At 41.5% G+C, this 15,737-nt stretch overlaps 1 protein-coding gene across 3 annotated transcripts in view; it reads right to left on the bottom strand.

Moving 5' to 3' along the window:
• LOC124118423 (transmembrane protein 272-like) overlaps positions 1-15,737 on the bottom strand; it is a 92,540-nt gene that overhangs the window by 14,175 nt on the left and 62,628 nt on the right. The window contains exon 1 of one of the 3 annotated variants that reach the window (XM_046480533.2): positions 11,538-11,931. The exons of the other annotated variants lie outside the window; for them this stretch is intronic. Within the exon in view, the coding sequence (XP_046336489.1) occupies positions 11,538-11,564 (27 nt within the window). The 5' untranslated portion in view covers positions 11,565-11,931. Of the gene's footprint in view, positions 1-11,537; positions 11,932-15,737 lie in introns of those variants that run through there. 3 annotated transcript variants of the gene reach the window in all.

Raw genomic sequence — 15,737 nt, 5'->3', positions numbered from 1 at the left:
CGATGGTGATTCATGCACACATGTTTACGATATACATGTTGTAGGAATCGTACAATCGACTCTGCTTTGAGCAGAGATATCGTAAAAATATAGAAAGGGTTTCGTGGCCTTTTTTGTATGCTAACCCATCGCTGATTTGCTAAAGAACTAAGACATTGATAGATTCAGATATCTTGTTTCAGACCACACGAAGTGAAAGGTCAGACATGTCTAAACTCGAGTTTCAACGAAGTAAGTTTAGCTTCCGTGGGGACCAGACCCTATTCTGTGTAATGCTGCTCAAATGGTTTGTTACATGAAGACATCTGTGTGTAAGTAATCACCTTGGAAACCTCACGGTGTCACCTGACATACCTTCGCTGGTCGCCGAGATAAAGATCAAGCATGAATCGCTACTTCAGACAATTTTGGAATGAACAGTGGAATTTGAGTTTGAAAGAATGGATTACTATATTTCAGCAAGGGTTTTTAAGGCTAATTTGTACATGTAAACATCGTGTACAGGGAGCCGACCTTTGTATGATTTTTGAACAAATATTATTTTCGATATTTGATGCCCATTATGTGACAGCAACTGCCAAAACCGCTGTCTAAACCGGACAAAACTGTCGAACCACTCATGTCAGGTTTAGACAGATTCCACTGAAACGAAACATTTGGGTAAGTAAGTGTTGTAACAACCGCATCCAAATCATATCGTTATTCATATGTCTAGAATACATAGCGCATGTTTGTCTTGGCTGCTGAAGCAAAGGAAAGGTAACATGATCTTTATACCGTTGCGCAGACAACTGACTCATCCGTCCGATCAACCTTATAGATCCTGCTTGTATCACCGGGTTTGTATTCGTTCACAATGCTTCGCTCTGAAATAACATACACACCACTCCAAACTCATCATGTATTTACTACCACAACTTTGTGATGACTGTCACTTCCGTTTTGGTTCACTGTTGCATTTTTAATGTGACAGAGATACATGTTTTCATACCTCTTGACGTTTGATTCAATGAACTGAGCATAAACATTGACAAGGACCATATAATCTCAAATTGAAAATTGATTAATGAATTATCCAACCAGTTTCTCTGTGGGCTTTGAATATTAAACGTAAGGACGTGGACGGGATACTGTAGCAGAGAATACCTATGCCTCTTTCATTGATCCGGGCATTCAACGGCTTTTGATATAATAATTGGCATCAGCAGCGCCAGTCGCCAGCTGTGTCTCGGGGTCGAGCCGATATGTTGTCTCACAGATGATTATCGGGATGAAAAATGAGGCAAATAAAATTGTTTCCTTTGGTGGCGTAATGCGATGCAGACTTATACGTGGTAATGGCGTCTTTGATCTGACATTTGAATGAAAACGTGTGGTCCCGGGTACCTTAGGTTTCCCTATGTTGTTATGAATTACAGTCTGTCAGCTATTTGAAGGCTAAAACCACAAGAGAAACTCAAGTGATGAATGACTATTGAAAATTTATTGGATAAAAGTTGTGTTTCAGTGACCTTAATCATTGAGTTTGTTTTGTTTTCTTTGTTTGTTGTTTTTACGTCACAAGCAACATCACTGGTGTAGTCTCTTTTTGCATGCACTTTAATTGGCTATAAGAGGATTAGGATTAACAGTCCAGTGCCTGCAAAATTATAGTCTGTTCAAGTAAGTGGAGTTCCCTCACTGACCACACTGACCACAGTTCACAATGATTAATGAACTCAGTCATTAAAAGTAATCAAATATGACATGTGTGCAAGTCATTCTACAATGGCAGGGGCACGTGTGCAATTTGTTCCCAATTCCTGGGGTGGCCTGAGTTTAGTGTTCAATGGATATAAGTTTAGAGTGAAGTCAAGAAGAAATCAAACTGTCCACTGGAGATGCTGTAAAAAAGGTTGTCCTGCAACCACAAACACTGCCAACAACCTGGTTGGAACATACAGGTACATCCACAACCATGTAGCGGACGATGCCATGATCAAGGTGGACTTCATCAATGGCCAAATCAAAACAATGCTACAATGAAGTGACCATTCTTCAGCTGGAGGCCGGTGGTTTCCTGAGACCAAAACGAAGAAAATATAGAAACCTGGAGGAAAGAATTGACATTCAAAAACATAGACTCTTAACGGGTTCCATCCCACCACTTGTTTATGGTGACGCTGTCTCTCATCTTGTAAATTTGTGTATTATGTCATGTGTATTAATTCATATATATTTAGTAAATTAAAATTTAAAATGAGTTATATGCAATAAAAACAAAATGTGATAAACTTTACTTCCCCCCCCCCCCCTTATTTGCCTGCATACTTGAATTTAAAATACAGACTATAGCCGTAATCCCCATTGTTCTAGGGATTTAGTACGGGCCACTGATTTTAATCCCGAAACAATACGTGCCGGCAAAAAGAGAACACCCCTTCTATTTCACGGCTGACTGTTGATATTCACGTCCTTGCCTATACAAACCAGTGGTTAATATTCTGAGCATCATCCAAGATCGTCGGGATATAAAAACACACATCAAGTCACCGCATCTGGCCACCAAATTTGGTAATCGTCTATTACGACAAACAATATAGTGTTGGGCTCTAGTAATGACAGAACATTGTTAATGTTTGGTAATCATTTCATACTCCAACATCCATGTGTATAGGTACAGATACCGTCGTAATGATAGTAAGAGTGCCTCCTCTATCTGTCTCTTTTTTAATGGGAAGCTGGGTCCGAATCAAAGGGCAGTCCTTGAAGTTTGATTGAAGACATACAAATCCCTCCATGTTTGTCTCTGAACTCAAATTAAATTTTGCTTATCCATCCAGGATTTAATTATCATCCTTGTTAGACAAAGATAATGATCACCCTAATTAGTCAGAGATAATACCTAGGTATGTACGTGGAGCATACATGTAGACCCCTCCATTTAACAACATAATCTAATCTAATAGTTAATACTGAAGAAAACGGTCTTCATAGACAATGCAGCCTAAACATAATCCTTAATGGTCAAGGTCGAGTTAGCAAACAGGCTCATTTGAACCCATTGGAAAACTCACATTTGAGAGTTCCGGAGTCCTTTGAAATGTTGGTATGAAAATTACCAGACGTATATACATATGTACAGAGTTGAAAGCTAGTCTTTTTCTTTCTCATGCTTGTAAGTGTTAGACTTTTGACATAGACCACAAGCCTGTGATTTTTGCCAGACGTTTTGTTCAGTCTGTGCTTCAAAACATGAAATTTGGTTGTCTCAAAGGAGGAGCCGAAATTCACAACTCATTAATTTCAGGACAATCTTCGGGGAACAATTGTTTTGTGGTTTAAAAACCTTGAGGTAAAGTATTATTTTGTTCTTGAACACAATTTATTGAAGGCCCTGAGGTAAAATAGTGTTTGTTCAGTATGTTTAGAACGCAAATCATCCGAGACCCTTCCCCTAAACTACCAAACGATCGATCCCAAAGCTTCTGGGACACATGTGCTTTCTGATGAGATAACGTGTGGTAACACTTTAAGATGACAAAAAAATGCGTCTATGCTTCAGTAAGAAAGTTACTTTCATGTGTAAAACAAGATGTGAAACAGCCCTGACAGAGTTACATCAGTTGTGGTAACACTTAAAGATAATGCAAACATACATCATTTATGACTTCAACAAAATGCGTTTATGCTTCAGTAAGAAAAGTACTTTAATGTGTAAAACAAAATATAAAGCAACCCTGACTGCGTTACATCGGTTCAGCCACCTGCGACTAACAATCTTTCACAAAGTTATGGCCGTCAGTACTTACGGTGAATATAATTCGATAAGTATTACACAGAGTGCCCTCTTGTGACATGTCATTAAATGACAAATGTCTTATCGATTGATCTAATTCAAGTGAGACGTTATTCAGAAAAAGTGCTTTTGGAAATGCACAATCTACATCTGACGCCTTAACCTCAAGTGTCGATTAAACTGAATAACTTGAACACAATGCATATTATATGGTAACCCCGCCTGCCGATAACGAAGAAAGGTGAGTTTCCTCTGTATTGTAGACTTTAACCTGAGACGGTAAAGTACACAGTTTGAGTACACGAAGCGACTGCTCTTTCTTTTACAAGTCAATGCAGATAGACAAGAATCATGAAAGCAGTCTCGTTGGTGATAACTTGGCATATATACTCAAAATATATAGTATTACATGTATCTTACTGACACAGTGTAGAAAGCAAGCCACTTGTCAAGACAGATCAGGCAATGATGCACGATGCAGTAGTTTACGCACTAGAGTACAAAATAAGACCACCTCTCAAGTTTTCTTTCTCATTCATACTGCTGTATGTTTCTATTTTGTCAGGAAAATAACCAGACTTTTCACCAGGGCAAACGTTGGGACGGAAATAGAGATGCGCTAAGGGCCAGGATAAGGACGCGGACGTGGCTGTGTAAGGGACGTGGATGTGGATATGGATATGGACGTGGACGTTGAACGTGGACGTGGACGTGGATGTGGATGTGGATGTGGATGTGGATGTGGATGTGGATGCGGACCTGGACGTGGATGTTGATGTGGACGTTGATGTGGACGCGGACGTGGATATGGTCGCGGACGTGGACGTAGTCGTGGATGTGGACATTGATGTTGATGTGGACGTGGATGTGGATGTGGACGCGGACGTGTATAAGGTCGCGGACGTTGACGTGGTCGCGGATGTGGACGTGGATGTGGACGTTATGTTGATGTGTATGCGGGCGTGGACGTGGACGTTGACGTGGATGTTGTGTGGATGTCGACATGAGATGTAGACGTGGATGTGGATGTGGACGAGTAAAGGACGCGGATATGGAAGTGGACGTGGACGTGGATGTGGATGTGAACGTGAACGTGTATGTGGACGTGGATGTGGACGTGGACGTGGACGTGGACGTGGACGTGGACGTGGACGTGGATATTGATTTGGAAGTGGATTCGGACGTATACGTGGATGTGGACGTGGATGCGGATGTGGATGTAGACGTGGACGTTGATATGGATGTGGACGTAGACGTGGACATGGACATGGAAGCGGATGCGGATGCGGAAATAGAGATGCGCTAAGGGTCAGGATAAGGACGCGGACGTGGATGTGGATATTGACGTGGACGTTGATGTGGATGCGGAGTGAATGTGGATGCGGAGGCGGACGTGGATGCGGGCGTGGGCGTGGACGTGGCTGCGGACGAGTATGTGGCTGCGGGCGTGGATGTGGACGTGAACGCGGACGTGAACGCGGACGTGGACGTGGACGTAGACGTGGATGTTATGTTGATGTGGACGTGGACGTGGACCTTGATGTGGATGTGGATGTGGATGTGGATGTGGACGTGGACGTGGACGTGGACGTGGACGTGGACGTGGACGAGGATGTTATGTGGATGTGAACATGGATGTGGATGTGGATTTTGACGGGGACGTGGATGTGGACGTAGACAAGGATGTGGATGCGGGCGTGGACGTATACGTGGACGTGGATGATGACTTGGATGTGGATGCGGACGTATACGTGGATGTTGACGTGGATGTGGACGTGGATGGGATAGGGTAGGGTGTACATTTTGGTGGGTATGGTGATGAGGACAGCTGTGGTATGCAAACAGACGGAAATCGGCAATGCAGTTTAACACTAGATGTGGATGGCATGACCGACTACATCTGAAACCATTGATCAAACAGAAGTGTAATTTCAAAAGAGAAATTCCCAAAATGAAAGTGTTCAGCTCACGTGGCCATATTAACCATGCTTTGGAATTCGTTTTATTGTCATGCAACATGCAGAGAGAGTACTCAAAGGCAACTGCGTGGATAGAGTTATGTATGCCATGTTAGCAGTCAGTACATTAGACACGAGATGTTATTGAGAATTTGTGTTGTGTTAATACCTCATCTCATCCACTTCGATGCCGAAAATGAATTATGGAATAGATATTGTACCTCGAGCATTCCAAAGGGAAACTACACCAAATGTTGTAAACCATTTTTATATGACACATAACACACTGCGCAGCTTCAGAAACCTTTAAAGTTTACCAGATACTGCGAGACGTGAGTTTTGACATTGTAAATGTTTAATACGCCATCTCTCCTAAGCGTCAACAATGATCGATGAGACAACATGCGATACTTTATCACAACGAGTTGCGTTTAAGCTGAAATATTGTCATCTGAAAAAGGATTGGCTGCGTGAAGTATGCTGATATTGCATGATACGTATACTACAAAGTTAGAGAAGTGAGATGCAGATTGTGATTAGATGGTGATGGGGATACATTTGGGATTGGTTAAGATTGTGATGTGAACTGATGGGTGGGGAAGTGGATGGGATGTGGGTGTGAGCTCGGATAAGTATTACTTTGAGATTGGATAATATAAGAGTGTGATGTGATGTGAATTGGGAATGCGGATGAGATGGAGGTTGGGATTAGTTTTTGGAGGGATACAAGGTGATTTGATGAGTGAACTGATGTAATGCGAATTGGGAATGGCGATGAGAGTAGGGTTGGGGATAGGATACGTTCAGTCGGATGTGATGTCAACTGGGGAAGGGGGCAGGGATGAGGATGGCTTTGTTCGTTTGTTGTTTAACGCCGCACTCAGCAATATTCAAGCTTTATGACGGCGGCCTGAAAAATAATCGAGTCTGGACCAGACAATCCAGTGATTGACATCTTCAGCATCAATCCACGTAATTGGGATACGATGACTTGCATCAACCAATTCAGCGGGCCTGACCGCCCGATCCTGTTAGGCGCCTCTTACGACAAGCATGGTCGCCTTTAACGGCAAAGATGGGGTGCTAAAGATTTATGGATCTTCACGGGTGGATGGCTTTGGCTAGGCTGGGATGTGGAATATGGGATGGCGGTGTTTGGATTAGCCACGGGGTACTGATGAGGGTGACATGATCGACACTGTATTTGGAGCAACTGGTTATCTGGAACATTTGAAAAAATATAAATATAATTGCAAAAGAGCACCTCCCAAATGATAGTCTTCATTTTACATGGTCGTATCAACTACATTCGGACACAAATTTGTTTTCATATAATGGAACTTATCGAGGTAGCATGCATTATTTATCAATGAAATGACAGAGGCTAATTGGTGGAAGGTGTCAGGTATTTCATGTCCGTCATTATCTGCTATAATCTGCTGTGTATAATGGGAAAGCTGTGTTAACACTTAATACTCAATCTCATTCGCTTTGATACTTGTTCAGAAAACGAGATCCCAGATCTTGATGGAGGGTTTCAAAGGGAAAACACGACAAGGCGTCAAGACTGTTTCTGCATGAATCAGTAGAAAGCGTTTTAGTCTGGCAGATAGTATAACCCATACGTGTTGATGCAAGGGTTGTTTGATACAAGATCCTACACTGGGTTTACAGTCACGATTATCCACAGGACAACGTGCAATATAATGATAAGGTCTTTTTGCCTTTTAGCATAACAATTGGACCACGAAAAGTTATCAAACGATTCTCCTAATCGGGGGTGTCATTTAAACATGACGTGCGACCAATATGTTTTCACGACTACAATCGTTGTTTTTGACGTTCGGTAAAAGTCTATTAACTAGTTTGCTGTTTACAAGATGAAAATGGGATATTAGTCATTTTGAATACGGGGACCCGTGTGTCCGAGGCATTTAAGATGCTCCAGTTGGTTGTACAGATGTGTGCACCTTATGCATACACTTCTCATCGTGTGCTCGAATCCCTATTCAATTAGATTTTCATGTTTCTACTGACCGCCTCCGTGGACTACCGGTAGAGCGTCCGCCCGGAGAGCGGAAGGTTCGGGGTTCAATTCCCGGCTGCGTCATACCAAACGACGTTAAAAGATGGTACCCTGTCTGGCGCTCGGCATTAAGGGGCTTAAACAAGGACATGTCGGCTCGGAGTCAGTATACTGTGTCTGAGTGGGTATTCATGTTAAACTGGGGCATGGTATCTCATGGGGCTAGCACTATAAATCAGCATCAGTCCGGACTAGTACAAGCAGCCTCACACACATGCACGTCGTAATATAAGTGCAATAATCTTGGACGCGACGTTAAACCCCATTTCACCTCACCTCACACCTCATGTTTCTACTACGAGTGCATGTGATCTCGTTTTCTGAACAGGTATCGAAGCGAATGAGACCAAGTATTATGTGTTAACACAGTTTATACCTGACACCTTCCACCCATAGCCTCTGTCATTTCAATAATACATATTGCATGCTACCTCGATAAGTTCCATTTCCGACTGTAGTTGATACGTCCATGTGAAATGAATACTATCATTTGGTGGTGCTCTTTTGCAATTATATGTATATTTGTTCAAATGTTCCATGTATCAAGTTGCTCCAAATGCGGTGTCGATCATGTCACCCCATCAGTACCCAATGGCTAATGTAAAGACCGCCATCCCATATCCCAGCCAAGCCAAAGCCATCGTCATCCCTACCCCGTTACCCAGTTGAGTGAGTGAGTGAGTGAGTGAGTGAGTGAGTGAGTGAGTGAGTGAGTGTGGTTTTACACCGCTTTTAGCAATATTCCAGCAATATCACGGCGGGGGACACCAGAAATGGGCTGCACACATTGTACCCATATCGGAAATCGAACCCGGGTCTTCGGCGTGACGAGCGAACGCTTTAACCACTAGGCTACCCGACCGCCCCGTTACCCAGTTGACATCACATCACCACCGTAACAGATCCCACTGAACGTATCCAATCCCCAGCCCTACACTCATCACAATTCCAATTCACATTACATCCGTTCACTCATCAAATCACCTTGTATCCCATCCCACACTAATCCAAACCTCCATCTCATCCGCATCCCCAATTCACATCACATTATATTACCAATCTCAAAGTATATCCTAATCCTAGCTCCCCAGCTGTTATATATCATAGAATATTTTATTTTATTCAATATCCGACACACGGTGTTATCAGAGTAAGGGCCTACCATTTAATACTATTTCTGTATTAAATGGACGGTCCTTACTCTGATAACACCGGGTGTCAGGTCGCCGTAATATTGAAGAAAATAGAATATTCTATGGTATACTAGTATATCAGGTTTGAAACTGCGTATAGTTAGTATTTGGTTTTACGCCGCTGATAGCAATATTCCTGCAATATCACCACGGGGGACACCAGAAATGGGCTTCACACAGTGTACCCATGTGGGGAATCGAACCCGGGCCTTCGGCGTGACGAGCGGACGCTTTAGCCACTAGGCTACCCCACCTCTCCAGAATGTTTGTAAATATGACCTAATGTCTTAATTATAATAGTTCCCAAACGTTTCCAATTTATAAGTTACTATAATGTCCAAGAGCTTACAGTTCGTACATCCATGCACATTTAGGAACGTTGGCAGATTATGAAACATAATAGTTTACAAACTACAAAGAAGTAAATATCATAATTCCTTCCGGTGTTCGCATATATAAGATGCGTGGGTTTCCCAATAACAGTCCCTTGTCAGTTAACATGTCGTAAATTCGCGCTACTGTCGGAGAACCCATAATTAAACCATTCGCTTGTAATTGAATGAAGTCAGACCTCCATGCTTCAGATATCTGCAATACTTCATAAGTTCCGTATATGACTACTGGATCGTATTAACATGCCCACGATCAAGGTACCTGAGGCTTATATCAGTCTTAAATGCTACCCTTTTATATTCGTGCCGTCATGCGATATTTACTGATAAAATTAACATCTATTCATATGCACATACATTTGATAAATACATATATATGGCTATATGTGGTAATTGTAAATGAATAATTATCACAAACCTCTTGTTATAGGTAGTTATATATGAATATATAGGATGTATGAAATCTGTGCCCCGATTAACCTACAAGCTATACTAAAGGTCATTTTAATTATAAAACCTCAAGTAAAAACAACAAATTAATAGATTTTGGAAAGAATTGAAATACGATTTTTAAAATCATTCAAACATGACTGACAGTTTTTTGACAGTTTACAGTTTTGCACTTACAACAACATATGTGGTATGACTAAAAATAAGTATTATACTGATTATTTAAAAAAATATATCATCAAAGGATGTCAACACGGCTTTTCGATGTTCATTCATTGTTGTCAGAAGGTGGTATAATTATTTGTGACTTCCTCACAGTGAACATTTCTTTGAAATTTAAGAAAACCCACCATTTTCACAGATTTTGGTTATAGCTCTGTATTTCATATTGTCCAATGTTGTTACTACTAGAAGTCACTGTCGTTAAATCATCACTTCTTAATTTGTTTCCCAAAAGTACAAATGTGTTTTAATGTAATTACCCTAAATATTTAAATCCGCATCGATATCTCTGACAATAAATATGCGACAACAATAATTAGAGCTAGGAATATTTTCCAACAGACATTACATGCATGTACAAACGAACGCGTTTCTTGAACGCATGGTGTACACAGAGGGAAATTCAATTTCATATCTATAACAATCTGAAAGCCGTTCGAGTTATTACTATCACCTGTGGGCTATGTAGGACGGGATCACACTCACGGCGAGATACCAGCCCTGCTCTTCACGCCTGGCTAGGAAGCAATTGTTAGAACCACATGTTGCCAAATAATCGAAAACAATAACGACAAGCAGTCATCACATAAACCAACTTTTTATTCTTCTTCCTGAAATAGCGCTCAGAAGAATTGGTAATACTATCTTCCCGGGAAGTGATATCAATTATAAATTACGTTTCGGAGTGTCGAATGGGATATAACTTGCATTAAACCATAAACAACACTGAACATACGAACGTCAGGATGGCGTATCCATTCTATAGCATTAAGGAGACACCTTTATGTTGAAAAGTTGAAAATCTGAACAGGAGTGCGTCAGAAACTTCTTGACAATACTTAATCAAGACCCCAGTATCCTAAGAATACAAATGCACCTTCTTACAATAAAAACAAATGCATGAGAAATTTTGGGGGATTTACGCCAATATAGCATTGTTCCAAGTATGCGAAGGTCGGTGGAACCAGAAAAAGGTCACATATCGTACCTACATTGGGAATCAAAGCGGGTATTCGAGCAAATGAAGCGACGATTTAACCACTAGGTTATCCAGCCGCGCTGATTATAGCAGAATAAGATATAATGCCAGTCTTTCTTAATTGACTGTCCGTAATACGTTCAAATCGGCCAGCATCATACGGAAACACCGTAGGGCCAGACGGGTTTAGCCGGCCAAGACAGATTTGAGTGGGCCAACAGGGGATTTGAGCCGGCCAGGACAGCTTATGTGTGACTACATTCATTTCACCGCAATCACCACAAAGACATAGACTGCTAACATCACACTTCGTAAGAGTGTGGATCTTGTTTTACATGCTATATCTTGAATATACTATTTGGAAACATAAAGTTAGGTAGTCAATTCATACAAATGTCATTAAATGGGTGTTTTCATTTTGGCATTATTATTCTATACAATAACACATAATAACATTATTATACAAGAGAAGGGCCTACCTTCTTGCCCATGTCGTCATAGATCATTGATTGCGGAACAAATAAAATGATCCCTTATCTTCCGAGGCTGGGATGCACGGTCGGTACTACTAGAAGACGCCGTGCCAAGCTCGCAAAGCACCTTTACCAAACACAGCATCACACCAAGTCCATCATAGCTTTCGTATGACAAAGCTGGTCCCTAGTAATGGAACGTCACTTCGAATTTATGTCCCCATGAACACTGAGCGTAGAGATATATCACACTGCTGTCCCACCTGTTGGCGACTTGGCTAAAGGCTGCTTGTAATTGATCTTAGTTAACCAGCGCTACTGGAGTAACATATGCGCTATACATTATTTGTATTTCCGGCACATAACCTATATCTTATTTCCTAACAAAATTGACGTTTGGGGAGCACAATGTATTTCAATAACTTGTGATCAGATTACGAATGCTTTGTCCTGGATTCAAGCGGCTGTGAGAGGCGGAATGGATAAATGAGAGCAAACTGCGTAGGAATCGATTATGTCATCATGCTTCAGACAAAGGAAGATTGGCGAGGTGGATAAAACTCATGCTTAAGCTTAGAGATTACGGGATGAGACAGGATCGAAATGCAAGACGGGTAATGCTGGTTGTTTCCTCGAGCTTACACTTTGGGATTTAATGGATTGCAAACCAACAGCTGTCAGCCCTGGAGCGTTAGAAGTATACATTAACAGTTTGTTCTGTTCAATGAAGAGTAAAGCTGCATACATTTACGATCAGACAAATGTCAAAGACAGGGTGGTGATAGATGTCCTGATACACAGAACAATATATAAGTGATGATATTTTTGCCTCTGTACGTGAAACAGTTACTTGAACATATAAGTTTAGTTTGTATTTCCAGAGACCATATAATAGACTATATAGTCTCTGGTATTTCCGATTAAGATCATAGGCTTCTGCCGCACTCTACTGAAAGGGCCCATTTGCACAAAGTAAATTACGCGCTGCTAATATTTGATATGTTAAAATATAGGACCAGAGACCATCTATTATATGGTCTCTGATAGGATTTACAATTATCTGATCGCTAAGATGGTTTTGTGCAAATGGGCCAAGGTCAAAGGGCCAAGGTCAAAGGGCCAATTCCTGCCTGCACTAACTCGCAAACGTATTGATTTGACGAATGCTATTTTATGCACAGTCAGCATTGTTGCAGCTGTAACGCAATAAACTGTAAACAATCTGGACCAGACAAACACGTGACCAAAAGCACGATATATGACGTAACGATGACACATATGTACAAACAGGGAACGGGCCTATCATTTAAATGCTGGGATGGGGGTTGTATGGAGACGAGATCATTTTTTTGCTGCAACGCCAGATATTTCTTTACAAAAACAACCCATCTTACAACAATGTATTTTGTGTGACAGACAACATCCCTCCCCCTAATATCAAATGCTCGGTCATTAAGCACCGAACCTCATATTAATCAGTTCTCACATCAGTCTGGCACGGAGTTCTCATACAGCAGATTGCCATAGGGTAGGACACAAACAAGCAGCATATTAAATTACATAAGAAAATGAGAAAAATACCATTATAATTTCGATTATGTGTATGATAATACATGTATATGATAAATAATAAGTAATGTATATATATATATATATAAGCAAACCGTTATTATTCCGTTATTATATTTTTTGTGTATTTCAAAACGTATCTATCGAACGAAAGCGAGTGAGATACGTTGCACTCGTTGTCATAGAACGGTTTCTAATGGGAACGAGTATAGTAATTTATTTATTACTCACTTAAACTTTGCACATTAACTTAATGTCGATGTTGCAAAAAGACGTCGCTGGTATAAAGGTTGCGTATGAACTAAATATTCGAGGCTGATGGTTGGACAATGGACTGCTCTCAATCTGCAATCTGGCAATAAAGTGCGCAGCTTTCTCCGAGATCAATGGTATGGAAAGGTTCTAAAACACATTAATAATAGTATAAACACAAACATCACCGAGTTGGAAACACCTGCATTCAACGGAAGCATTCAGCCGCATAACATCATACTCGGTGTGGGCTAGGGAGCACGACTAATGATCGACTCCATGTGAAGATCAGGGTAGACAATAGGTCTTCAGCTACCAATGCTTGCTGTAAAACGCGACCATGCTTGTCGTAAGAGGCGCCTAACGGGATCGGGTGGTCAGGCTCGCTGACTTGGTTGGTGCATGTCATCGTATCACAATTGCGTGTATCGATGCTCACGATGTCAATACCATTGCCTGTAGATCAGTTGCAATATTTAGTATATACTTTCATTTGACCCGTGAAGATTCGGGGTAGAGTAGGTCTTCAGCAACTTATGCTTGCCGTAAAAGGCGACTATGCTTGTTGTTAGAGGCGACTAACGGGATCGGTTGGTCAGGCTCGCTGACTTGGTTGATGCATGTCATCGTACTACAATTGCGTGTATCGATGCTCACGATGTCAATCACTGGATTGTCTGGTCCAGACTCGATTATTTACAGACCGCTGTCACACACCTGGAATATAGCTGAGTGCGGCGATAAACAGCAAAAAAACAGAGATACCTCACTCTTTCGCTCCACTTAGCATCCCCGACCAACTTCTAGACCCAACTGTAAGTTAGATTTATAAGCGCTCTCACTCTACTGTTGTGAATATATCAGCTTATGTACAGAAACAGCATTGTAGAAGGGGAATATAAAACAACACTCACTCACTCCAACCCCATCAACCCAAACAAACCACTCTCCTATCCACCCACCCGGCCAACCACAAAATCACTCACTCACCCCACCCCCCTCTATCCACCCGCCACCAATCCAGCCAACCAACTCATCACTCAAGTATGCAACGTATTTTCTGCATACTCCCTAAACAAAGCTCAAACAGCCAAAAGTTGACATAACAATATTGATTATATAATCACAAAAATAATTGAATGAAATAATATGTTCTGCGTCGGTAATATTCGTAAAAGGATGGCTTTTTTTCTATTTATTTCTACTTGAGAATGTTATTTGATGATTTAATAAACCACATGAGCCATATAATTAGTGTTGTGGTTAATGCTACTCTTATTGTTAGGATGTAACGATCTTGCCAAGTTATCACGATTTCAAATGAAAGACTGGTCACGTTGACCTTGACCTTGCAGAATTGAAGAGATCTACCACCATCCACACAATGTGTAAAGGAAATCAATAATCAACAACCAGTACCCAATTATAAACACATCAGCACACGTCTCTTCAATCAGGATAGTCCTTTAGTTCAGGCTGCTTCCTTTATTTTCCAAAAGACTATATTTAAACAAACACATTGAATTGAAAAACACAAACGATGTACTTGACAGTATGCATCCTGTTGATAAGTGATTAATGTTTTATTATTCCCAGGAAGCACACGCTTGTGACCACATTACCAGATGTGACGGTGCATACCATGCCATTTTCATGTAACTGGGAAATGACTCGTACCCAATATGGTTGACTCGACCAGCTCGGCAAAACTCGTTTACTTTCGGAAACAGTTCAAAAGTGACACTGTACAGCTCCCCTTCAACCTTGTAGGAATGGCTGAGTGAGTGAGTTTAATATAACGCGGTTTTAACAATATTTCAGTTACATCACGACGTGTCAGCTTCATGCGGGATGGGATGTGAAGGTGAATAATTGATTATTTGCAGCTCATGGAATAAATGTTACTCAAATGAATGTGAAAACAGTGTAATAAAAAAGGACTTGTGACCAGGACGTGTGAGTGAGTGAGTGAGTGAGTGAGTGAGTGAGTGAGTTGATAGGTAAGTTTATCGGGTGGGTGGGTGGTTGAGTGAGTTGGTGGGTCGGTGGAGTGAGTGAGTGAGTGAGTGAGTTGGTGGTTGGGTAAGTTTAGTGGGTGGGTGAGTGGTTGAGTGAGTTTGTGGGTCGGTGGAGTGAGTGAGTTGGTGAGTTGGTAAGTTTAGTGGGTGGGTGAGTGAGTGAGTTGGTGGGTCGATGCAGTGAGTGAGTGAGTGAGTTGGTGGATGGTTAAGTTTAGTGGGTGGGTGTCTGAGTCAGTGAGTGAGTGAGTTGGAGGGTCGGTGGAGTGAGTGAGTAAGTGAGTTGGTTGGTCGGTGCAGTGAGTGAGTGAGTTGGTGGGTGGGTTAGTTTAGTGAGTGAGTCGGTGGAGTGAGTGAGTGAGTGAGT

This window comes from Haliotis rufescens, unplaced genomic scaffold (genome assembly GCF_023055435.1).
Source record: "Haliotis rufescens isolate VD_foot unplaced genomic scaffold, xgHalRufe1.0.p SCAF_7, whole genome shotgun sequence".
NCBI lineage: Eukaryota > Metazoa > Mollusca > Gastropoda > Lepetellida > Haliotidae > Haliotis > Haliotis rufescens.
Note: the sequence above shows the minus strand (reverse complement) of the source record. Positions and strands in the feature narration are given on the sequence as shown.